Below are 26,713 nucleotides of genomic sequence, written 5' to 3' on the forward strand. Positions count from 1 at the left end.
GCCTTCCTAGCCCTGGGCCAAGTTCCTTCCTCTTTCCTCAGTTTTTACCCCTTTCCTTCATTCTCCCATCCAACTTTCAGGCCTTCCTTTCTCACGCCCCAGTTAGCAGCATCTCAAAATTCGAAAGGTTTATTACTCATCTATTAATTCTATTCCATTTACTTATTCGGTTCTATACCTATCTTACCTATGTATGGAAGAACCGCTGGTAGCCAAGGTGGCAGCAAGAATCCTAGCAGCTGTCACCTGACGTATCCGTAGTAGTCAGCAATTTCCATTTCTTTGTCCCTCTGGGTGAAAAATTGCAGCTTCCCCGAAGAGGTGTATCTGGCAGCATTCTCCCGTTGTTGTTGAGCCCGCCTCTTCATGGCCTCTCGCTCTGGCCTCTGCTCTTGTTCGATGGGCTTTGACATGACTGGCTCAGGCACGTTGGGTTCCCTCCATGGAACTCGTTGCTTGCTGAAGTCTTGGAGTAGAAGTTGGGTTTGGAGCTTGGGTGGGGACTGGCGCTTAGTCACAGCAGGGGGAACAGGCTCGCGCTGGAGAGAAGCGCCAGATGAAGTTTTGTAGGGTGCAGGCCTAGGAGCAGCAGGCTGAGGGACACGAGGCTGGGTATGGTTGGTCCAAGCCGGTTGGGTTGGGTTGGCCACAGTTGGCTGAGCTGGTTTGGCGGGACCTGGCAAAGAGGCAGGAGCTGGCTGGGATGAATTGACTGCAGCAGGTTGAGCTGAGTCAGTAGAACCAGGCTGGGCACGGTAAGCCACAGCAGGCCGATGTGAGGCCAGAGACTGTGGCCTCCGAGGAGCGGGTCGAGCTTGAGGCTTGTCCCAGGCAGAAAAAGGCAGAGGTATCAACTTGACCTTCCCAGGAGGAGGCCGCTCACACTGGGATGGAGATGGACACTCTGTTTCAGCACTGCTGTCTGGTTTCTGGGCTTGGACTTGCGTTTTCCCAGGCCTCTTACCCTCACGTGGGGTATGCCGCCGTGGCTGGATCGCTGGGGGTGGCTGGGGGTCTTTGGGGTTGCTTGAATTTCCCAAGAGCCGACAGGAAGAGAGCCCAGTTTTCGTCTCATTCTTCTTCCCCAGCGCATGAAGAACCTTCACAGACTCCAGCATGCGCACGCCAAGGGAGGTTCGAGGCTTTTGAAAGCTCTCTTGGCGAAGCTCAGTTTGGTGTTCCTTTCGCTTCGTGTTGGGGATTGCTGGCTTGTCTTCTGCCTTGACTTTGTTCCCTGACTGCTTGTTCTCTTCAGCCTTGTTTCTTCCTCTGGTCCTTTTGGTCTTTTCCTGCCCATGGCTCTCAGTTTTGCTGATCTTTCCGGATGCAGCTTTCTGAGGTTTGCCTTGAGAGTGCTTGGCCGTGTTCGCAGGAGCCCTGTCACTGACTGCAGCAGTGCATATAACCGCTTCTCCCCCTAACAGGCACTCTGGATCTTTTGGCTGGATTTTGGCCTTGGGAGCACCACCGATAGGCTCAGAGGCTTTCTGTTTGTTCTTCCTGGGTTGATCAGAGGGAACCTTTACGACACTTGGCTTTTCCTGCACCTGATTCACCTTAATGGCTCTGGTGTCTTCAGCTTTGATCACGTTGGGACCTTGGGATCGATCAAGATCTTTCCAAGAATTAAAGAGCTGGGGAAGGTGAATATCCTCCGCCAGTGTAGTAATGTCTGCAAGACCACTGCTAGGTTCAGTCCCATTTTCAAGTGTCCCTAGGTCCTGACGACTCAGGCTGTTCTCTCCCAGATCAGCATTTTCAGAACCAGGCTGCTCCTCTTGGCTGAGGGGATCGGTGCAGGCCAGCGGCTGGGGAATATCAGGGATTCCTAAAGGGAGTAGTGGAGGATCTTGGTTTTCTATTGGGATCTGGTAGGCCTCCAGAGGCTTTGACAGCTTGGTTTTGATATCCTCCACGTTCTTACTCTCTGTTTGTCCCTGGCTTGGAGCTGGAGGCAGGGCCAGGAGACGCCTGGCACTCTGGACTGGAGCTGTCACTGAAATGTCCCCAAGTTCAGATGGTGGGTTACTCTCAAGTATGTGACTGTTTCTGCTACTGCAGGACTTGGGGAGTTCTTGAGTTTGTGTCACACAAAACGTCTGGCTTGGAGGTTGCAATCCCAGGGAATTTTTCATCACCAGGGAAGGCTCCATCACTACAAAGGGATCAAGGGAGAAGTCAGTCCCTGGTAAATGAGATGCTCCCCCTAAACACCAACACAGCAGTCGTGTACCTTTCAAGGGGTTCAGGGGCAAGATGGGCAAGGCATTTCTACTAACTCTTCTTAAGGATCATGGACAGTGCCCTATGCTACGAGGTAAGCGGTGACTGTTGTAATGCTTAACTGGTGATCATTTCATGTCACTGATCCTTGGCTCTCTTTGTATCTCATAGGACTGTTGTAAGTCCAATACAAAATGAGTCTTCTTTTTAAACAACTGAAATGTTTTACAAAGCCTAGCATTCTCATATAGAGTCCTTTCAATTCTCCCCACTTTCCCGAGAGGCTAAGAACACTTCACACCATGAACTAGGAGAGGGGGTAGAGCCCTTTCTGATGAAATACAGAAACAAAGACAGAGTCTTAGCCTGCTTGCTCTCTGGACAGGATCTCGGACCACAAGGTCTTAAATCCTGGTATAAATGACGGAAGTGAGGACACTTCAACTGGCACTCTCATAACAAGAGTTCTGAGACACCTTCCAAAGAGACTGTAGCAGTAGACGAGGGAAGGGAGTGCTACAGTGTGGTAGTACAGGGGGAATGCTCGGCTACAGCAGTGAAAAATGTTGTACCTATTGGTGTGCTCTCGGGGTTCTTGTACATGTAGCATAGATGACCTTTACAGTGTCCCTGCCACCTTCCCACCTGCATTAGGTGTTCTTTTTGTTTTTTTGTTTTTTTTAATTTACGTTTATTTATTGATTGATTGTTTGAACTTATTTATTCTACGTATTTATTTTTTTAGCTGCACAGGGTCTTCATTGCTGTGCACGGGCTTTCTCTAGTTGCGGCTAGCGGTGTCTACTCTTGGTTGCGGTGTGCGGGCTTCTCTTGTTGCGGAGCATGCGCTCTAGGCGCGTGCGCTTCGGTAGTTGCGGCTCACGGGCTCTAGAATGCAGGCTCAGTCGTTGTGGCACATGGGCTTAGTTGCTCCACGGCATGTGGGATCTTCCCAGACCAGGGCTCGAACCAGTGTCCGCCGCATTGCATTGGCAGGCGGATTCTTAACCACGGCGCCACCAGGGAAGCCCTAGGTGTTCTTATATAGAGTCTAAAAACAGAGGGCACTGAGCGAAGGTAGTGGTTACTAAAGGCTCAGGATCTAAATTCTACCTGTCTCTACACCCCTTCCCAGCTGTCGATTTGACCCCATTTGTGAATGCCGACCTCATTCTTCAACTTTCTCTGCCGTTTGTATACTCACCTTGAAAACTTGTTTCTGTGATGCGTTGAGCAGACACAGGGTGGCAGATTGCAGAGGTGGAAGCTGGTGGTCGGATATTTGTGGGCTGAATCTCCTTCAGTCCCATTCCCATTTCTGGTTGCGCAGAGGCCCTACTTCCTGTGTATGACGCGGAGCCATAGGATTGCGGGCAGGAGCCAAGTTCTCCATACAGTGAAGACCCCAGTGTGCCTTGGTTATAGTAATATACCTGGCTTCCTTCCTGGTAGGGAAGTGACAGGCGGCTATGCCCCTGATTTGGAATCTGAGATGGTGCTCCCTGAGCAAGCCTGGCAGAAAGTGATGGATATAGAGGGACCATGTTATTGGCGTCTGAAGTTTTATCATACTGGGCTGCCATAAACATGGAGGAAGCAGCTGGGTGCCGGTCAGTGAGTGCCAGAGTAAAGTCTCCGAGTGAAGAGGAATTCTTTTCAGTGCTTCCTGTGATGTCCCACTCAAGAACACCTGGATAGGAAGGAGCTGAAGTGGAGATCTGGCTGTGGTCAGTAACTCCAGATAACATAGTCGTGCTGGAATGTTGGTAAAGGTAGGCACTACCCATGAGTGTCTGGAAAGAGGTACCGGTAGCCGATGCCGAACTGACGGCAGGGGCAGAGACTCTGGAGAAGTTGCAGACACTTCGTGTTAGGGAAGTTGCATTGCTCACCACAGGAAGACAATGCTGCAGAGAATTTAGAGTTCCAAGTAGAGATGGATTTTGGAAATTTTCTGTAAGAACAAGAGGGTCATGAAAAACTCAGGGAGGTTGAGAAATTCTCACTACGTTTGAGGAACAGCATTATCTTAAGGTTCTTGCTCTCAGGACACCTCTACTATCGACCCTTCCTGAGAAACCCAAAATCAGACAGTTAATGATGGCTGTAAGGACTGAGCAGTTTTCCACTCTTCTGTATTAACTGCCTGTGCTCCCATCTTGGGCACAGATGGGCAGAAGAGCCAAGTGGTATGGTTCAGACATTGTTCTCTAGGCTGGAAGCAACCTTCTCCCTGCCCTGTCTTTCCCTTCAGCCTGCACTCGTATTGACTTCTATGCTATTTCCTAGACTGGAAGCATTTTAGAACTAGGAGGCCCTTAGAGAACTTTCTCTTTTTTCAGTCTCATTTCACGAGTAAGGAAACTGAGGCTCAGAGAGGTCGGGTTGACTTGTTCAGGTTCTCTCATTATGTTAGTGTCATTACCAGGTTTCAGAACCTAAGTATCCTGACTTCCTTGCCAGGACTCCACTCTGAGCATGATAGTGCCAGAAAGCAGGAGAAATAGAACTTATAATATAAGCATTTTTTTTGTCCATTAGAAAACATTACGGCCATTACCATTGTCATCTTCAGTGTCTCCCTTTGCTTGTGCAGTTCCCACGCTATTACCTAGAGTTGACGTATAGCTCAGTCCAACTGGTGAACTGAAAGAGTCATTTTTGCCCTCCTCAAGCCTGGTTTCTCATCCTACCTCAGAATGATTACCCGAAAGTGGATTTCTTAAGTGCTTTTGGAAAGAGAAAAGTTATCTGATTACTTCAGATTACTCATCTATAAAGTGGTTATAACACCACCACCAATAATAATAGCAGTAATAATTAATAGATGAATAAGCTGATCTATTGCGTATGATTTATATGGAGGAAGATACAATAAGTTCTAGAAAGACAAAGAAAAATCATGAAAAACATGTTACGTAACGAAAAAGAAATCCATAGATATTAATGAAAACTGGGGTATGTGGGCAAGTATCAAAGCCTAATGAATTTACTAACAAATGACATTCTGTACCATACATGCAATATTATGAAAGTGAATTTTGCCCACTCTATTTTAGTGAATACTATTAACCAAAAAACACGATGGAGGTGATAGAGGTGAATGAATTCCTAGCCAATGCATACAGACAGAGACGATAAATCAGTAAAAAATGCACAACAAGCAACAGAATGCAACAAATGTGAATGTATAGGTAGCCACAACATATATAGACAAGTATTTCAATGAAAACCGGTACAAAGCAGACAGCAAAATAGTAAGTGTAAAAGAGTTTCATTATTGTGCTCATTCATATTTTTACCCAGCAAGTAACAGGTATTAAGCCTAGGAGAAATATATCTTTCCATGAATATAACTCATATAATAAGCAGAAAGGAAGCTTAAAAAGTATCAAGAAGGTTTTTGTATTTATCCTAGAACTTAGAATCATCTTCCACATCCAAGAAGATGACATCCCAAGACCTCAAAAAACCATCATCCCTAGAATCCAATTAAAAAAGATTTTCAAATGTAAGAAAATCCAAAGGACTCCACAACATTGTTTTAGATAAATGTGGATGTTTGTGTTTTCTTTTTTTCTTTTGCCGCGCCGCGTGGCCCTGGCCGTGAAAGCACCGAGTCCTAAAGCGCTGGACCGCCAGGGAATTCCCTAAATGGGGAATTAGAGATGTGGGGCTTGACTTTTTCTTTTTCTTCTCCGGTAGCTAAGATCTACAAGCGAACGATGGCTGTTGATCAATGTGCTCTCTGTGTTAGGAAGGAAATAACTGTAAAAATGAAAAGCAACCTTGCCTTAGAAGCTACATATCACACAAAGGAAATAGTCCTTCTGATTCAATGTAGAAGATATCATTTAAAATGTTTAATTGGTCAAATGTCTACCTAGTTTAAAAATTAGAAAGAATAGAACACTGAAAAGCAGCCCCCTAGATAACCACTTTGGTTTCTGGTTTCTAGGAAGCATCATTTCTAAAACATACTTCTAAAATGTTTCTATTCCAAACTGTCAAGTGCCAGCTGTATTCAGAGAGGCAATAAAAGAAAGAAAACGGAGTATGACTTTTCTGATAGGCTGCCCTTCCTGGTGATCCCCTGTTCTGGCCTTACTTTCCTTCTTAGTCTGTTAATGTAAGGATTTGCTACCATCAGCTTTGTTTTGCCCTGCTCTGAGCAGATTTCCCTCTGTGCTGTTTCTGCTTTAATTTAAAATCTTTGGCTCCCATCAACATTCCATGGCAAACTGCCTCTTTCTTGAGAGCTCCTCTATGCTTTCCCTCTTCATTCTTATATTTTTTTCCCATCTCTTGGTTCCTGTTGGCCTGTGCTAATGAAAACAATCCTAAACTTGCTTACGTTTGACTCTGTGCCTCCCTATATAGCCCAGTACTCTCCATCCTCTCTCCCTATTCTCTCTTTTCAACTAGTCGAAATACTAGTGGAGGGAGACCATTGGAGATGAAACATCTTGGTATATATCGCTAGTTTTCTGTGTCACCTGGCTTTTCTATGTTTCTGTTGAAACACTCTTTTGAGAAGTCTCTGATTTCATTTTCTACATGGGTACCCTTTAAGGCTCAATATTGGAAAAGAAGGGGATCAGAGTGATCAACCCAATGTGGTATCCTAACGTAACAGATAAGGAAAGCAGCAGGCTTTGTGAGGCAGTCAGTGATTTGTCCAAAGTCACACAGACAGTAAACGTCAAAGTCAAAACTGAAATTAGGTCTCCAGACTTGTAGTTCAATACTTTCCCTCATTATTCCACGCTATTTTGAATCTCCTCCTCAATTTAGGGGCAAAAGAAATCGAACGCAAAACTTTCCAAAGTTTCTTTTCTTACCTGACATGGTCAGAGAAGAGGAGACATCAACTGCAGGTACAAGGGATGAGGAGACAACACTAGAGGATGTCTGAGTGGCTGCAGCTGAACGGCGCACGTGTCCAGTACAAAGGTCACTGGTTACTGGTCCAAACGGCTCCACGGAAACCCCAAGACCTCTACCAAGTGGTAGTAGGTTTGGTAGGAGAGTGATGTCACAAAGCAGGCAGTTGAAAGGTATGAGCTAGCCAATAGGGAGGTCCGATCCCCAACAGGAGGGCGGGCTTGGGTGAAGAGAGCGTAGGAGAGCTAAAACAACCCCTCAATTTCTGAGCTCTGGGGAGGAAATCCTAGAAGACAGATTTACCTCCCCCAGGCTCTTCCATTAGGGAAATCATTGCAACATTTCTTACAGACGTTCATTAATATAATTAACTAACAGTTACTTATATTCTACAGAGTATTCTATTTTATGTATCATATACTTAGAGCTATATAGATCTTATTTAACTAGTATCCTTAGGAAGGAAAGAGCCATGTAGTTTGAACTATTACAGTTGTAACTTGGTTAAAGAGCAGGGTGAAGTTTGTTGAGTGTACCCTGTGGAGAATGTTGTGGTCCAAGGCTCTTCTCTTTTAGTTTCTTCTCCTTGACTCCTACCTTCCTTGGGCTGGGCTAGGCTGGGGGCCAGGTTGGACTTGCGACTTAACATTTCTCTTCCGCTTTCTTTTTTTTTTTTTTTTTTCTTCCATTATGGGCATTGCTTCTAGGACAAGCCTTGATCTTGCATTGGATGTTCCTTCCTGTCAACTTCCAGCAGCAGGAGTCTTCTTTTCAGTGCTTGATGCTTCACGAAATAGACTCTGCCCATTGGCAGCAAATACCAGAGAGCCAGGAGACAGAGCTGGTTGCAGACCTTTCCTCTTCCAGCCTTTGGTTGCAATTGTTTTGCCCATGATTTGCTAGCTCTAGTTCCTTGGGCCACACAGGTATCCTGCCATCCAGCTCTTTTTATATGTGAGAGACATTCTGAACACTGTCCCTCTTTCTTTGCACAGAAGTATATACAGTGTGGCAGTTACCGTAATCTCCTCCCCCTTGCAAACAGCCCCTCTAGAATCTCGGACCTCTAGGACTCTCTGTCTTGCATGCTTGGGTGCAAGGCCAAGCACAATGAAGAGGAGAATAATTAGAGAAAGAGGAGGACATTGGTGGAGAACTGGGAGCAGGTAAGGTGAAAGGGCACCGGAGAAAAGAGATGCATGTAGGTTTTTTGGTTTCTGTGGGAAACAAGTTGACACACTTGGGCCTCATTTTGTATTAACAGAACAGAGAGTTGTAGATATAAGTAGCTAGATCGTGCAGCAACTGCCATGAAGTCTGTACACTGAAGAGAACAGTCTCACATCTAGTTTTCATTTTGTTTTATGTCATATTACCTTATTTATAGCATTCACTGGTATGTTTGTAGAACGCAGATGTTTTCAAATGCTCTGGTTTTGTCTACATGGTTATTTCCTTGTCCTATTTGTAAGGAATCCAACATTGTAAGACATATTGCATGTTTTTCTCTTGACGATTGTTTACCTTGAAGCGTCATGAGCTAACTTGAGCTGTTGGATTTTGTGGAGAAACTTTAAAAAGGGTCTGTGAAAAAGGCATTGTGGTGAGTCGCATTATGCACCCGAGCGTAAGGAGCAGATATCTGCCACCAGCCCAGCTTGGCCTGGATTGCCTCTGTGTTAGTTCCCCTGGTTAGTGCTTTTCTCCCTAACCACTCTTGTGACTGTGATAATGTGAGTTAAGGGCTGAGTTGCTAGTGATTTATGTGTGAGGTAGGCTGGTTTGAGGGAGGAAATCTATGGACCTAGTCATTTTCCTTGGTGGTAAGCTTTCAGGGGTGCAAAGATCGATCTTCCTGGGGACTTTTCTGGTACCAGGAAGATATCGCATAGATGGGACCTCCAAAGACACACATTTAATTTTTAGGCCTGTTGTTCCTATTATGGGATGTGAGTTTCTTCACTGATGGGGATGCTGCTTATCTGAGAAGAAACTGTGAAAGGTGGTGTAGTATAGAGGTGTGGCTTAAGCTTTTAAGTTTTCTTCAAGGTTTTTCCCCTAAGCTTCATACTTCAGACGGCCTACTTACATGAGACTAGTATGTGATGTCAGGCTAACAACTTCCTAAATACCTGCAAGCCAGATCAGTGTCTCTTTTCTCTATATTCCCATGGAAATCAAGGGTCCCGCCGAATTTTCCATCGAAACAGTTGATTTGTGCTGTCTCTAGGAATTCTACAGGGCGTACCGTTGCTTCCTAACCGGTGTCATTTGGGAGATCCACCTCTGTACGTTCAAATGATTAATTTTGAGACTCTGCTCATGTGTGCAGTAAACCCTTTAATTCCCTAAGACCTTCCTTTCCTCCATCTCATACCCCATGAAGCCCGCTTCAGTTTATCTCCTGAATTTCTTTGGAATCTGTCAGCTCTCCCTCAACATCCTAATACTGAACTTGCCTGTCTGTTGCGATTAGGTCCTAACTAGTGTCCATATATCTTGTTTCCCTCCAATCCATTCTTCACACAAGAAAGCTTCAAAGCAAGTTGGAACATTGCTCATAAACATCGCTCACAAACATTGTTTTGAGAATAGAAAACACACTGGTGGCCTTTAAGACTCTGCGTGCTCTAGAATCCTCTCTGCTTCTCTAGCCCCATCTTGTGCCACGTTTGCCCTCACTTTCTATGCTTCAGATACACTGAATTAACCTTAGTTCTCACTCATCTGACAGAAGTCAGTTGAGAAATTATTTTTCACTGTGATTCCTAGCATTAAGGAATTTGATGATCAGGTTTTGTATGAGGACTAAAACTAAACTGGGAAGTGGAAGAATTGCGTTTCAACTGTTTCAGTCAACACGCATGTATTAATGATACCTAAGTATTGAACACCGGGCTAGGTTTCATGAGGGATACAGAAGTTCTGGCCATCTCTGGTTTTGGGTATCCCTTATTTGTTGAGACCTTTGCGTTGTTTGGTTGCCTTTTGTCTGTTTTCCAGATGGGAAAACAGGAACAAGGGAAGTATAGGTTATTACTAGGTGGGGTTGAACAAGTGGAGCAGCAAACTGCAAAGCAGAAAGAAGAGGGACGTACTATAGAGGGATGTGATTTCCATTTTCAAGGCGCCTGCGTCCTGTGCAGGGAGACAGCCTAACATAAAATGTGCCTAACAAAAGATCTATTGACTTCTTACTAAAAATCTCCAGTTCATATAACCCAGGGGTTTATACCTTCTCCTTTAAAAGTTCTATTCCTGGGACTTCCCTGGTGGTCCAGTGGTGAAGACTCTGCGCTTCCAATGCAGCAGGCGTGGGTTCAATCCCTGGTTGGGGAGCTAAGATCCCACATGCTGCGCAGCCAAAGAAATTTTTTTCAAAAGTTATACTCCTGTGTTGTTGAATTTAGTGGTTTAGATTTTGTTTGAATGTTAAGAAGATTTCAGTTTATTTACCAGGAACAAACAAAACATAATGTAAAAATAGTTTCCCAGAAACGATTTCCATCGTTCTCTTCTTCCCTTTCTCCCGCAGACTGACTGGTGTTTCATCTTGACAAGTTCTCTGAAGTTCTCTGTCATTCCATAGGAAAGCGGTCTGGCTTGGAGGTTGCAATCCCAGGGAATTTTTCATCAGCGGGGAAGTCTCCATCACTACAGAGGAATCAAGGTTGAAGTCAGTCCCGGGTAAGTGAGATGCTCCCCCTAAACACCAACACAGCAGTCGTGTACCTTTCAAGGGGTTCAGGGGCAAGATGGGCAAGGCATTTCTACTAACTCTTCTTAAGGATCATGGACAGTGTGCCCTATGCTACGAGGTAAGCGGTGACTGTTGTAATTCTTACTGGTGATCATTTCATGTCACTGATCCTTGGCTCTCTTTGTATCTCATAGGACTGTTGTTAAGTCCAATACAAAATGAGTCTTCTTTTTAAAAAACTGAAATGTTTTACAAAGCCTAGCATTCTCATAGAGAGTCCTTTGAATTCTCCCCACTTTCCCGAGAGGCTAAGAACACTTCACACCATGAACTAGGAGAGGGGGTAGAGCCCTTTCTGATGAAATATAGAAACAAAGACAGAGTCTTAGCCTGCTTGCTCTCTGGACAGGATCTCGGACCACAAGGTCTTAAATCCTGGTATAAATGACGGAAGTGAGGACAGTTCAACTGGCACTCTCATAACAAGAGTTCTGAAACACCTTCCAAAGAGACTGTAGCGGTAGACGAGGGAAGGGAGTGCTACAGTGTGGTAGTACAGGGGGAATGCTCGGCTACAGCAGTGAAAAATGTGGTACCTATTGGTGTGCTCTCGGGGTTCTTGTACATGTAGCATAGATGACCTTTACAGTGTCCCTCCCACCTTCCCACCTGCATTAGGTGTTCTGTTTTTTTGTTTGTTTGTTTGTTTTTAATTTACGTTTATTGATTGATTGATTGATTGAACTTATTTATTCTACGTATTTATTTTTTTGGCTGCACTGGGTCCTCATTGCTGTGCACGGGCTTTCTCTAGTTGCGGCTAGCGGGGTCTACTCTTGGTTGCGGTGTGCGGGCTTCTCATCGCGGTGGCCTCTCTTGTTGCGGAGCATGGGCTGTAGGCGCGTGGGCTTCGGTAGTTGCGGCTCACGGGCTCTGGAATGCAGGCTCAGTCGTTGTGGCACATGCGCTTAGTTGCAGCACGGCATGTGGGATCTTCGCAGACCGGGGCTCGAAGCCGTGTCCCCTGCATTGGCAGGCGCCACCAGGGAAGCCCTAGCTGTTCTTACATAGAGTCTAAAAACAGAGAGCACTGAGAGAAGGTAGTGGTTATTAAAGGCTCAGGATCTAAATTCTACCTGTCTCTACACCCCTTCCCAGCTGTCGATTTGACCCCGTTTGTGAATGCCGACCTCATTCTTCAACTTGCTCTGCCGTTTGTATACTCACCTTGAAAACTTGTTTCTGTGATGCGTTGAGCAGACACAGGGTGGCAGATTGCAGAGGTGGAAGCTGGTGGTCGGATATTTGCGGGCTGAATCTCCTTCAGTCCCATTCCCATTTCTGGTTGCGCAGAGGCCCTACTTCCTGTGTATGACGCGGAGCCATAGGATTGCGGGCAGGAGCCAAGTTCTCCATACAGTGAAGACCCCAGTGTGCCTTGGTTATAGTAATATACCTGGCTTCCTTCCTGGTAGGGAAGTGACAGGCGGCTATGCCCCTGATTTGTTCGTGGGCCTCCTGATGCAGCAGTTCCCTTGGCTCTGGCCCTGTCGTCAGCTGCCCCTAGGAGGACTCTGAGCCCTAGCTACTTCTCTGGTAGATTTGCCTATTCCCCCACTATAATCACACCTGAATAAGGCAACTCAAACCTTTCAGAGATGTGTCGTGAACCTCTTGTTTTCTGAAATACCTATCTGGTGGTTGTGAGACTTAAGGCCAACCTCCCCGAGAGACTTTGTTTCTATTTCTCCTAGTAAACCTAGACTCATCTCCTGTCACCTTCAACTCTACTCCAATTGTGTTCTTTCAACCCAGACCCCTGACCCTGCTTTTTACTTCTGCCATTTCATCCTCACTCCTGCTTCCTTTCCTAAATCCATACGTCTCTTTTGGCCTTCCTAGCCCTGGGCCAAGTTCCTTCCTCTTTCCTCAGTTTTTACCCCTTTCCTTCATTCTCCCATCCAACTTTCAGGCCTTCCTTTCTCACGCCCCAGTTAGCAGCATCTCAAAATTCGAAAGGTTTATTACTCATCTATTAATTCTATTCCATTTACTTATTCGGTTCTATACCTATCTTACCTATGTATGGAAGAACCGCTGGTAGCCAAGGTGGCAGCAAGAATCCTAGCAGCTGTCACCTGACGTATCCGTAGTAGTCAGCAATTTCCATTTCTTTGTCCCTCTGGGTGAAAAATTGCAGCTTCCCCGAAGAGGTGTATCTGGCAGCATTCTCCCGTTGTTGTTGAGCCCGCCTCTTCATGGCCTCTCGCTCTGGCCTCTGCTCTTGTTCGATGGGCTTTGACATGACTGGCTCAGGCACGTTGGGTTCCCTCCATGGAACTCGTTGCTTGCTGAAGTCTTGGAGTAGAAGTTGGGTTTGGAGCTTGGGTGGGGACTGGCGCTTAGTCACAGCAGGGGGAACAGGCTCGCGCTGGAGAGAAGCGCCAGATGAAGTTTTGTAGGGTGCAGGCCTAGGAGCAGCAGGCTGAGGGACACGAGGCTGGGTATGGTTGGTCCAAGCCGGTTGGGTTGGGTTGGCCACAGTTGGCTGAGCTGGTTTGGCGGGACCTGGCAAAGAGGCAGGAGCTGGCTGGGATGAATTGACTGCAGCAGGTTGAGCTGAGTCAGTAGAACCAGGCTGGGCACGGTAAGCCACAGCAGGCCGATGTGAGGCCAGAGACTGTGGCCTCCGAGGAGCGGGTCGAGCTTGAGGCTTGTCCCAGGCAGAAAAAGGCAGAGGTATCAACTTGACCTTCCCAGGAGGAGGCCGCTCACACTGGGATGGAGATGGACACTCTGTTTCAGCACTGCTGTCTGGTTTCTGGGCTTGGACTTGCGTTTTCTCAGGCCTCTTACCCTCACGTGGGGTATGCCGCCGTGGCTGGATCGCTGGGGGTGGCTGGGGGTCTTTGGGGTTGCTTGAATTTCCCAAGAGCCGACAGGAAGAGAGCCCAGTTTTCGTCTCATTCTTCTTCCCCAGCGCATGAAGAACCTTCACAGACTCCAGCATGCGCACGCCAAGGGAGGTTCGAGGCTTTTGAAAGCTCTCTTGGCGAAGCTCAGTTTGGTGTTCCTTTCGCTTCGTGTTGGGGATTGCTGGCTTGTCTTCTGCCTTGACTTTGTTCCCTGACTGCTTGTTCTCTTCAGCCTTGTTTCTTCCTCTGGTCCTTTTGGTCTTTTCCTGCCCATGGCTCTCAGTTTTGCTGATCTTTCCGGATGCAGCTTTCTGAGGTTTGCCTTGAGAGTGCTTGGCCGTGTTCGCAGGAGCCCTGTCACTGACTGCAGCAGTGCATATAACCGCTTCTCCCCCTAACAGGCACTCTGGATCTTTTGGCTGGATTTTGGCCTTGGGAGCACCACCGATAGGCTCAGAGGCTTTCTGTTTGTTCTTCCTGGGTTGATCAGAGGGAACCTTTACGACACTTGGCTTTTCCTGCACCTGATTCACCTTAATGGCTCTGGTGTCTTCAGCTTTGATCACGTTGGGACCTTGGGATCGATCAAGATCTTTCCAAGAATTAAAGAGCTGGGGAAGGTGAATATCCTCCGCCAGTGTAGTAATGTCTGCAAGACCACTGCTAGGTTCAGTCCCATTTTCAAGTGTCCCTAGGTCCTGACGACTCAGGCTGTTCTCTCCCAGATCAGCATTTTCAGAACCAGGCTGCTCCTCTTGGCTGAGGGGATCGGTGCAGGCCAGCGGCTGGGGAATATCAGGGATTCCTAAAGGGAGTAGTGGAGGATCTTGGTTTTCTATTGGGATCTGGTAGGCCTCCAGAGGCTTTGACAGCTTGGTTTTGATATCCTCCACGTTCTTACTCTCTGTTTGTCCCTGGCTTGGAGCTGGAGGCAGGGCCAGGAGACGCCTGGCACTCTGGACTGGAGCTGTCACTGAAATGTCCCCAAGTTCAGATGGTGGGTTACTCTCAAGTATGTGACTGTTTCTGCTACTGCAGGACTTGGGGAGTTCTTGAGTTTGTGTCACACAAAACGTCTGGCTTGGAGGTTGCAATCCCAGGGAATTTTTCATCACCAGGGAAGGCTCCATCACTACAAAGGGATCAAGGGAGAAGTCAGTCCCTGGTAAATGAGATGCTCCCCCTAAACACCAACACAGCAGTCGTGTACCTTTCAAGGGGTTCAGGGGCAAGATGGGCAAGGCATTTCTACTAACTCTTCTTAAGGATCATGGACAGTGCCCTATGCTACGAGGTAAGCGGTGACTGTTGTAATGCTTAACTGGTGATCATTTCATGTCACTGATCCTTGGCTCTCTTTGTATCTCATAGGACTGTTGTAAGTCCAATACAAAATGAGTCTTCTTTTTAAACAACTGAAATGTTTTACAAAGCCTAGCATTCTCATATAGAGTCCTTTCAATTCTCCCCACTTTCCCGAGAGGCTAAGAACACTTCACACCATGAACTAGGAGAGGGGGTAGAGCCCTTTCTGATGAAATACAGAAACAAAGACAGAGTCTTAGCCTGCTTGCTCTCTGGACAGGATCTCGGACCACAAGGTCTTAAATCCTGGTATAAATGACGGAAGTGAGGACACTTCAACTGGCACTCTCATAACAAGAGTTCTGAGACACCTTCCAAAGAGACTGTAGCAGTAGACGAGGGAAGGGAGTGCTACAGTGTGGTAGTACAGGGGGAATGCTCGGCTACAGCAGTGAAAAATGTTGTACCTATTGGTGTGCTCTCGGGGTTCTTGTACATGTAGCATAGATGACCTTTACAGTGTCCCTGCCACCTTCCCACCTGCATTAGGTGTTCTTTTTGTTTTTTTGTTTTTTTTAATTTACGTTTATTTATTGATTGATTGTTTGAACTTATTTATTCTACGTATTTATTTTTTTAGCTGCACAGGGTCTTCATTGCTGTGCACGGGCTTTCTCTAGTTGCGGCTAGCGGTGTCTACTCTTGGTTGCGGTGTGCGGGCTTCTCTTGTTGCGGAGCATGCGCTCTAGGCGCGTGGGCTTCGGTAGTTGCGGCTCACGGGCTCTAGAATGCAGGCTCAGTCGTTGTGGCACATGGGCTTAGTTGCTCCACGGCATGTGGGATCTTCCCAGACCAGGGCTCGAACCAGTGTCCGCCGCATTGCATTGGCAGGCGGATTCTTAACCACGGCGCCACCAGGGAAGCCCTAGGTGTTCTTATATAGAGTCTAAAAACAGAGGGCACTGAGCGAAGGTAGTGGTTACTAAAGGCTCAGGATCTAAATTCTACCTGTCTCTACACCCCTTCCCAGCTGTCGATTTGACCCCATTTGTGAATGCCGACCTCATTCTTCAACTTTCTCTGCCGTTTGTATACTCACCTTGAAAACTTGTTTCTGTGATGCGTTGAGCAGACACAGGGTGGCAGATTGCAGAGGTGGAAGCTGGTGGTCGGATATTTGTGGGCTGAATCTCCTTCAGTCCCATTCCCATTTCTGGTTGCGCAGAGGCCCTACTTCCTGTGTATGACGCGGAGCCATAGGATTGCGGGCAGGAGCCAAGTTCTCCATACAGTGAAGACCCCAGTGTGCCTTGGTTATAGTAATATACCTGGCTTCCTTCCTGGTAGGGAAGTGACAGGCGGCTATGCCCCTGATTTGGAATCTGAGATGGTGCTCCCTGAGCAAGCCTGGCAGAAAGTGATGGATATAGAGGGACCATGTTATTGGCGTCTGAAGTTTTATCATACTGGGCTGCCATAAACATGGAGGAAGCAGCTGGGTGCCGGTCAGTGAGTGCCAGAGTAAAGTCTCCGAGTGAAGAGGAATTCTTTTCAGTGCTTCCTGTGATGTCCCACTCAAGAACACCTGGATAGGAAGGAGCTGAAGTGGAGATCTGGCTGTGGTCAGTAACTCCAGATAACATAGTCGTGCTGGAATGTTGGTAAAGGTAGGCACTACCCATGAGTGTCTGGAAAGAGGTACCGGTAGCCGATGCCGAACTGACGGCAGGGGCAGAGACTCTGGAGAAGTTGCAGACACTTCGTGTTAGGGAAGTTGCATTGCTCACCACAGGAAGAGAATGCTGCAGAGAATTTAGAGTTCCAAGTAGAGATGGATTTTGGAAATTTTCTGTAAGAACAAGAGGGTCATGAAAAACTCAGGGAGGTTGAGAAATTCTCACTACGTTTGAGGAACAGCATTATCTTAAGGTTCTTGCTCTCAGGACACCTCTACTATCGACCCTTCCTGAGAAACCCAAAATCAGACAGTTAATGATGGCTGTAAGGACTGAGCAGTTTTCCACTCTTCTGTATTAACTGCCTGTGCTCCCATCTTGGGCACAGATGGGCAGAAGAGCCAAGTGGTATGGTTCAGACATTGTTCTCTAGGCTGGAAGCAACCTTCTCCCTGCCCTGTCTTTCCCTTCAGCCTGCACTCGTATTGACTTCTATGCTATTTCCTAGACTGGAAGCATTTTTGAACTAGGAGGCCCTTAGAGAACTTTCTCTTTTTTCAGTCTCATTTCACGAGTAAGGAAACTGAGGCTCAGAGAGGTCGGGTTGACTTGTTCAGGTTCTCTCATTATGTTAGTGTCATTACCAGGTTTCAGAACCTAAGTATCCTGACTTCCTTGCCAGGACTCCACTCTGAGCATGATAGTGCCAGAAAGCAGGAGAAATAGAACTTATAATATAAGCATTTTTTTTGTCCATTAGAAAACATTACGGCCATTACCATTGTCATCTTCAGTGTCTCCCTTTGCTTGTGCAGTTCCCACGCTATTACCTAGAGTTGACGTATAGCTCAGTCCAACTGGTGAACTGAAAGAGTCATTTTTGCCCTCCTCAAGCCTGGTTTCTCATCCTACCTCAGAATGATTACCCGAAAGTGGATTTCTTAAGTGCTTTTGGAAAGAGAAAAGTTATCTGATTACTTCAGATTACTCATCTATAAAGTGGTTATAACACCACCACCAATAATAATAGCAGTAATAATTAATAGATGAATAAGCTGATCTATTGCGTATGATTTATATGGAGGAAGATACAATAAGTTCTAGAAAGACAAAGAAAAATCATGAAAAACATGTTACGTAACGAAAAAGAAATCCATAGATATTAATGAAAACTGGGGTATGTGGGCAAGTATCAAAGCCTAATGAATTTACTAACAAATGACATTCTGTACCATACATGCAATATTATGTAAGTGAATTTTGCCCACTCTATTTTAGTGAATACTATTAACCAAAAAACACGATGGAGGTGATAGAGGTGAATGAATTCCTAGCCAATGCATACAGACAGAGACGATAAATCAGTAAAAAATGCACAACAAGCAACAGAATGCAACAAATGTGAATGTATAGGTAGCCACAACATATATAGACAAGTATTTCAATGAAAACCGGTACAAAGCAGACAGCAAAATAGTAAGTGTAAAAGAGTTTCATTATTGTGCTCATTCATATTTTTACCCAGCAAGTAACAGGTATTAAGCCTAGGAGAAATATATCTTTCCATGAATATAACTCATATAATAAGCAGAAAGGAAGCTTAAAAAGTATCAAGAAGGTTTTTGTATTTATCCTAGAACTTAGAATCATCTTCCACATCCAAGAAGATGACATCCCAAGACCTCAAAAAACCATCATCCCTAGAATCCAATTAAAAAAGATTTTCAAATGTAAGAAAATCCAAAGGACTCCACAACATTGTTTTAGATAAACGTGGATGTTTGTGTTTTCTTTTTTTCTTTTGCCGCGCCGCGTGGCCCTGGCCGTGAAAGCACCGAGTCCTAAGCGCTGGACCGCCAGGGAATTCCCTAAATGGGGAATTAGAGATGTGGGGGCTTGACTTTTTCTTTTTCTTCTCCGGTAGCTAAGATCTACAAGCGAACGATGGCTGTTGATCAATGTGCTGTCTGTGTTAGGAAGGAAATAACTGTAAAAATTGAAAAGCAACCTTGCCTTAGAAGCTACATATCACACAAAGGAAATAGTCCTTCTGATTCAATGTAGAAGATATCATTTAAAATGTTTAATTGGTCAAATGTCTACCTAGTTTAAAAATTAGAAAGAATAGAACACTGAAAAGCAGCCCCCTAGATAACCACTTTGGTTTCTGGTTTCTAGGAAGCATCATTTCTAAAACATACTTCTAAAATGTTTCTATTCCAAACTGTCAAGTGCCAGCTGTATTCAGAGAGGCAATAAAAGAAAGAAAACGGAGTATGACTTTTCTGATAGGCTGCCCTTCCTGGTGATCCCCTGTTCTGGCCTTACTTTCCTTCTTAGTCTGTTAATGTAAGGATTTGCTACCATCAGCTTTGTTTTGCCCTGCTCTGAGCAGATTTCCCTCTGTGCTGTTTCTGCTTTAATTTAAAATCTTTGGCTCCCATCAACATTCCATGGCAAACTGCCTCTTTCTTGAGAGCTCCTCTATGCTTTCCCTCTTCATTCTTATATTTTTTTCCCATCTCTTGGTTCCTGTTGGCCTGTGCTAATGAAAACAATCCTAAACTTGCTTACGTTTGACTCTGTGCCTCCCTATATAGCCCAGTACTCTCCATCCTCTCTCCCTATTCTCTCTTTTCAACTAGTCGAAATACTAGTGGAGGGAGACCATTGGAGATGAAACATCTTGGTATATATCGCTAGTTTTCTGTGTCACCTGGCTTTTCTATGTTTCTGTTGAAACACTCTTTTGAGAAGTCTCTGATTTCATTTTCTACATGGGTACCCTTTAAGGCTCAATATTGGAAAAGAAGGGGATCAGAGTGATCAACCCAATGTGGTATCCTAACGTAACAGATAAGGAAAGCAGCAGGCTTTGTGAGGCAGTCAGTGATTTGTCCAAAGTCACACAGACAGTAAACGTCAAAGTCAAAACTGAAATTAGGTCTCCAGACTTGTAGTTCAATACTTTCCCTCATTATTCCACGCTATTTTGAATCTCCTCCTCAATTTAGGGGCACAAGAAATCGAACGCAAAACTTTCCAAAGTTTCTTTTCTTACCTGACATGGTCAGAGAAGAGGAGACATCAACTGCAGGTACAAGGGATGAGGAGACAACACTAGAGGATGTCTGAGTGGCTGCAGCTGAACGGCGCACGTGTCCAGTACAAAGGTCACTGGTTACTGGTCCAAACGGCTCCACGGAAACCCCAAGACCTCTACCAAGTGGTAGTAGGTTTGGTAGGAGAGTGATGTCACAAAGCAGGCAGTTGAAAGGTATGAGCTAGCCAATAGGGAGGTCCGATCCCCAACAGGAGGGCGGGCTTGGGTGAAGAGAGCGTAGGAGAGCTAAAACAACCCCTCAATTTCTGAGCTCTGGGGAGGAAATCCTAGAAGACAGATTTACCTCCCCCAGGCTCTTCCATTAGGGAAATCATTGCAACATTTCTTACAGACGTTCATTAATATAATTAACTAACAGTTACTTATATTCTACAGAGTATTCTATTTTATGTATCATATACTTAGAGCTATATAGATCTTATTTAACTAGTATCCTTAGGAAGGAAAGAGCCATGTAGTTTGAACTATTACAGTTGTAACTTGGTTAAAGAGCAGGGTGAAGTTTGTTGAGTGTACCCTGTGGAGAATGTTGTGGTCCAAGGCTCTTCTCTTTTAGTTTCTTCTCCTTGACTCCTACCTTCCTTGGGCTGGGCTAGGCTGGGGGCCAGGTTGGACTTGCGACTTAACATTTCTCTTCCGCTTTCTTTTTTTTTTTTTTTTTTCTTCCATTATGGGCATTGCTTCTAGGACAAGCCTTGATCTTGCATTGGATGTTCCTTCCTGTCAACTTCCAGCAGCAGGAGTCTTCTTTTCAGTGCTTGATGCTTCACGAAATAGACTCTGCCCATTGGCAGCAAATACCAGAGAGCTAGGAGACAGAGCTGGTTGCAGACCTTTCCTCTTCCAGCCTTTGGTTGCAATTGTTTTGCCCATGATTTGCTAGCTCTAGTTCCTTGGGCCACACAGGTATCCTGCCATCCAGCTCTTTTTATATGTGAGAGACATTCTGAACACTGTCCCTCTTTCTTTGCACAGAAGTATATACAGTGTGGCAGTTACCGTAATCTCCTCCCCCTTGCAAACAGCCCCTCTAGAATCTCGGACCTCTAGGACTCTCTGTCTTGCATGCTTGGGTGCAAGGCCAAGCACAATGAAGAGGAGAATAATTAGAGAAAGAGGAGGACATTGGTGGAGAACTGGGAGCAGGTAAGGTGAAAGGGCACCGGAGAAAAGAGATGCATGTAGGTTTTTTGGTTTCTGTGGGAAACAAGTTGACACACTTGGGCCTCATTTTGTATTAACAGAACAGAGAGTTGTAGATATAAGTAGCTAGATCGTGCAGCAACTGCCATGAAGTCTGTACACTGAAGAGAACAGTCTCACATCTAGTTTTCATTTTGTTTTATGTCATATTACCTTATTTATAGCATTCACTGGTATGTTTGTAGAACGCAGATGTTTTCAAATGCTCTGGTTTTGTCTACATGGTTATTTCCTTGTCCTATTTGTAAGGAATCCAACATTGTAAGACATATTGCATGTTTTTCTCTTGACGATTGTTTACCTTGAAGCGTCATGAGCTAACTTGAGCTGTTGGATTTTGTGGAGAAACTTTAAAAAGGGTCTGTGAAAAAGGCATTGTGGTGAGTCGCATTATGCACCCGAGCGTAAGGAGCAGATATCTGCCACCAGCCCAGCTTGGCCTGGATTGCCTCTGTGTTAGTTCCCCTGGTTAGTGCTTTTCTCCCTAACCACTCTTGTGACTGTGATAATGTGAGTTAAGGGCTGAGTTGCTAGTGATTTATGTGTGAGGTAGGCTGGTTTGAGGGAGGAAATCTATGGACCTAGTCATTTTCCTTGGTGGTAAGCTTTCAGGGGTGCAAAGATCGATCTTCCTGGGGACTTTTCTGGTACCAGGAAGATATCGCATAGATGGGACCTCCAAAGACACACATTTAATTTTTAGGCCTGTTGTTCCTATTATGGGATGTGAGTTTCTTCACTGATGGGGATGCTGCTTATCTGAGAAGAAACTGTGAAAGGTGGTGTAGTATAGAGGTGTGGCTTAAGCTTTTAAGTTTTCTTCAAGGTTTTTCCCCTAAGCTTCATACTTCAGACGGCCTACTTACATGAGACTAGTATGTGATGTCAGGCTAACAACTTCCTAAATACCTGCAAGCCAGATCAGTGTCTCTTTTCTCTATATTCCCATGGAAATCAAGGGTCCCGCCGAATTTTCCATCGAAACAGTTGATTTGTGCTGTCTCTAGGAATTCTACAGGGCGTACCGTTGCTTCCTAACCGGTGTCATTTGGGAGATCCACCTCTGTACGTTCAAATGATTAATTTTGAGACTCTGCTCATGTGTGCAGTAAACCCTTTAATTCCCTAAGACCTTCCTTTCCTCCATCTCATACCCCATGAAGCCCGCTTCAGTTTATCTCCTGAATTTCTTTGGAATCTGTCAGCTCTCCCTCAACATCCTAATACTGAACTTGCCTGTCTGTTGCGATTAGGTCCTAACTAGTGTCCATATATCTTGTTTCCCTCCAATCCATTCTTCACACAAGAAAGCTTCAAAGCAAGTTGGAACATTGCTCATAAACATCGCTCACAAACATTGTTTTGAGAATAGAAAACACACTGGTGGCCTTTAAGACTCTGCGTGCTCTAGAATCCTCTCTGCTTCTCTAGCCCCATCTTGTGCCACGTTTGCCCTCACTTTCTATGCTTCAGATACACTGAATTAACCTTAGTTCTCACTCATCTGACAGAAGTCAGTTGAGAAATTATTTTTCACTGTGATTCCTAGCATTAAGGAATTTGATGATCAGGTTTTGTATGAGGACTAAAACTAAACTGGGAAGTGGAAGAATTGCGTTTCAACTGTTTCAGTCAACACGCATGTATTAATGATACCTAAGTATTGAACACCGGGCTAGGTTTCATGAGGGATACAGAAGTTCTGGCCATCTCTGGTTTTGGGTATCCCTTATTTGTTGAGACCTTTGCGTTGTTTGGTTGCCTTTTGTCTGTTTTCCAGATGGGAAAACAGGAACAAGGGAAGTATAGGTTATTACTAGGTGGGGTTGAACAAGTGGAGCAGCAAACTGCAAAGCAGAAAGAAGAGGGACGTACTATAGAGGGATGTGATTTCCATTTTCAAGGCGCCTGCGTCCTGTGCAGGGAGACAGCCTAACATAAAATGTGCCTAACAAAAGATCTATTGACTTCTTACTAAAAATCTCCAGTTCATATAACCCAGGGGTTTATACCTTCTCCTTTAAAAGTTCTATTCCTGGGACTTCCCTGGTGGTCCAGTGGTGAAGACTCTGCGCTTCCAATGCAGCAGGCGTGGGTTCAATCCCTGGTTGGGGAGCTAAGATCCCACATGCTGCGCAGCCAAAGAAATTTTTTTCAAAAGTTATACTCCTGTGTTGTTGAATTTAGTGGTTTAGATTTTGTTTGAATGTTAAGAAGATTTCAGTTTATTTACCAGGAACAAACAAAACATAATGTAAAAATAGTTTCCCAGAAACGATTTCCATCGTTCTCTTCTTCCCTTTCTCCCGCAGACTGACTGGTGTTTCATCTTGACAAGTTCTCTGAAGTTCTCTGTCATTCCATAGGAAAGCGGTCTGGCTTGGAGGTTGCAATCCCAGGGAATTTTTCATCAGCGGGGAAGTCTCCATCACTACAGAGGAATCAAGGTTGAAGTCAGTCCCGGGTAAGTGAGATGCTCCCCCTAAACACCAACACAGCAGTCGTGTACCTTTCAAGGGGTTCAGGGGCAAGATGGGCAAGGCATTTCTACTAACTCTTCTTAAGGATCATGGACAGTGTGCCCTATGCTACGAGGTAAGCGGTGACTGTTGTAATTCTTACTGGTGATCATTTCATGTCACTGATCCTTGGCTCTCTTTGTATCTCATAGGACTGTTGTTAAGTCCAATACAAAATGAGTCTTCTTTTTAAAAAACTGAAATGTTTTACAAAGCCTAGCATTCTCATAGAGAGTCCTTTGAATTCTCCCCACTTTCCCGAGAGGCTAAGAACACTTCACACCATGAACTAGGAGAGGGGGTAGAGCCCTTTCTGATGAAATATAGAAACAAAGACAGAGTCTTAGCCTGCTTGCTCTCTGGACAGGATCTCGGACCACAAGGTCTTAAATCCTGGTATAAATGACGGAAGTGAGGACAGTTCAACTGGCACTCTCATAACAAGAGTTCTGAAACACCTTCCAAAGAGACTGTAGCGGTAGACGAGGGAAGGGAGTGCTACAGTGTGGTAGTACAGGGGGAATGCTCGGCTACAGCAGTGAAAAATGTGGTACCTATTGGTGTGCTCTCGGGGTTCTTGTACATGTAGCATAGATGACCTTTACAGTGTCCCTCCCACCTTCCCACCTGCATTAGGTGTTCTGTTTTTTTGTTTGTTTGTTTGTTTTTAATTTACGTTTATTGATTGATTGATTGATTGAACTTATTTATTCTACGTATTTATTTTTTTGGCTGCACTGGGTCCTCATTGCTGTGCACGGGCTTTCTCTAGTTGCGGCTAGCGGGGTCTACTCTTGGTTGCGGTGTGCGGGCTTCTCATCGCGGTGGCCTCTCTTGTTGCGGAGCATGGGCTGTAGGCGCGTGGGCTTCGGTAGTTGCGGCTCACGGGCTCTGGAATGCAGGCTCAGTCGTTGTGGCACATGCGCTTAGTTGCAGCACGGCATGTGGGATCTTCGCAGACCGGGGCTCGAAGCCGTGTCCCCTGCATTGGCAGGCGCCACCAGGGAAGCCCTAGCTGTTCTTACATAGAGTCTAAAAACAGAGAGCACTGAGAGAAGGTAGTGGTTATTAAAGGCTCAGGATCTAAATTCTACCTGTCTCTACACCCCTTCCCAGCTGTCGATTTGACCCCGTTTGTGAATGCCGACCTCATTCTTCAACTTGCTCTGCCGTTTGTATACTCACCTTGAAAACTTGTTTCTGTGATGCGTTGAGCAGACACAGGGTGGCAGATTGCAGAGGTGGAAGCTGGTGGTCGGATATTTGCGGGCTGAATCTCCTTCAGTCCCATTCCCATTTCTGGTTGCGCAGAGGCCCTACTTCCTGTGTATGACGCGGAGCCATAGGATTGCGGGCAGGAGCCAAGTTCTCCATACAGTGAAGACCCCAGTGTGCCTTGGTTATAGTAATATACCTGGCTTCCTTCCTGGTAGGGAAGTGACAGGCGGCTATGCCCCTGATTTGTTCGTGGGCCTCCTGATGCAGCAGTTCCCTTGGCTCTGCCCCTGTCGTCAGCTGCCCCTAGGAGGACTCTGAGCCCTAGCCACTTCTCTGGTAGATTTGCCTATTCCCCCACTATAATCACACCTGAATAAGGCAACTCAAACCTTTCAGAGATGTGTCGTGAACCTCTTGTTTTCTGAAATACCTATCTGGTGGTTGTGAGACTTAAGGCCAACCTCCCCGAGAGACTTTGTTTCTATTTCTCCTAGTAAACCTAGACTCATCTCCTGTCACCTTCAACTCTACTCCAATTGTGTTCTTTCAACCCAGACCCCTGACCCTGCTTTTTACTTCTGCCATTTCATCCTCACTCCTGCTTCCTTTCCTAAATCCATACGTCTCTTTTGGCCTTCCTAGCCCTGGGCCAAGTTCCTTCCTCTTTCCTCAGTTTTTACCCCTTTCCTTCATTCTCCCATCCAACTTTCAGGCCTTCCTTTCTCACGCCCCAGTTAGCAGCATCTCAAAATTCGAAAGGTTTATTACTCATCTATTAATTCTATTCCATTTACTTATTCGGTTCTATACCTATCTTACCTATGTATGGAAGAACCGCTGGTAGCCAAGGTGGCAGCAAGAATCCTAGCAGCTGTCACCTGACGTATCCGTAGTAGTCAGCAATTTCCATTTCTTTGTCCCTCTGGGTGAAAAATTGCAGCTTCCCCGAAGAGGTGTATCTGGCAGCATTCTCCCGTTGTTGTTGAGCCCGCCTCTTCATGGCCTCTCGCTCTGGCCTCTGCTCTTGTTCGATGGGCTTTGACATGACTGGCTCAGGCACGTTGGGTTCCCTCCATGGAACTCGTTGCTTGCTGAAGTCTTGGAGTAGAAGTTGGGTTTGGAGCTTGGGTGGGGACTGGCGCTTAGTCACAGCAGGGGGAACAGGCTCGCGCTGGAGAGAAGCGCCAGATGAAGTTTTGTAGGGTGCAGGCCTAGGAGCAGCAGGCTGAGGGACACGAGGCTGGGTATGGTTGGTCCAAGCCGGTTGGGTTGGGTTGGCCACAGTTGGCTGAGCTGGTTTGGCGGGACCTGGCAAAGAGGCAGGAGCTGGCTGGGATGAATTGACTGCAGCAGGTTGAGCTGAGTCAGTAGAACCAGGCTGGGCACGGTAAGCCACAGCAGGCCGATGTGAGGCCAGAGACTGTGGCCTCCGAGGAGCGGGTCGAGCTTGAGGCTTGTCCCAGGCAGAAAAAGGCAGAGGTATCAACTTGACCTTCCCAGGAGGAGGCCGCTCACACTGGGATGGAGATGGACACTCTGTTTCAGCACTGCTGTCTGGTTTCTGGGCTTGGACTTGCGTTTTCTCAGGCCTCTTACCCTCACGTGGGGTATGCCGCCGTGGCTGGATCGCTGGGGGTGGCTGGGGGTCTTTGGGGTTGCTTGAATTTCCCAAGAGCCGACAGGAAGAGAGCCCAGTTTTCGTCTCATTCTTCTTCCCCAGCGCATGAAGAACCTTCACAGACTCCAGCATGCGCACGCCAAGGGAGGTTCGAGGCTTTTGAAAGCTCTCTTGGCGAAGCTCAGTTTGGTGTTCCTTTCGCTTCGTGTTGGGGATTGCTGGCTTGTCTTCTGCCTTGACTTTGTTCCCTGACTGCTTGTTCTCTTCAGCCTTGTTTCTTCCTCTGGTCCTTTTGGTCTTTTCCTGCCCATGGCTCTCAGTTTTGCTG

The 26,713-nt window shown here is 46.0% G+C and overlaps 1 protein-coding gene across 1 annotated transcript in view; it reads right to left on the reverse strand.

The window, feature by feature from the left end:
- Nucleotides 1-26,713, reverse strand: part of LOC309653947 (uncharacterized protein) — a gene marked incomplete at both ends in the record, with an annotated part of 65,412 nt that overhangs the window by 12,457 nt on the left and 26,242 nt on the right. Inside the window, 3 exons of the mRNA XM_082478673.1 lie at nucleotides 12,946-14,854; nucleotides 16,127-16,876; nucleotides 19,765-19,823. Coding sequence (XP_082334799.1) covers nucleotides 12,946-14,854; nucleotides 16,127-16,876; nucleotides 19,765-19,823 — 2,718 coding nt within the window. The remainder of the gene's footprint in view (nucleotides 1-12,945; nucleotides 14,855-16,126; nucleotides 16,877-19,764; nucleotides 19,824-26,713) is intronic.

Source organism: Balaenoptera physalus (genome assembly GCF_965194825.1).
Source record: "Balaenoptera physalus genome assembly, contig: HAP1_SCAFFOLD_1538, whole genome shotgun sequence".
NCBI classification, from domain to species: Eukaryota; Metazoa; Chordata; class Mammalia; order Artiodactyla; family Balaenopteridae; genus Balaenoptera; species Balaenoptera physalus.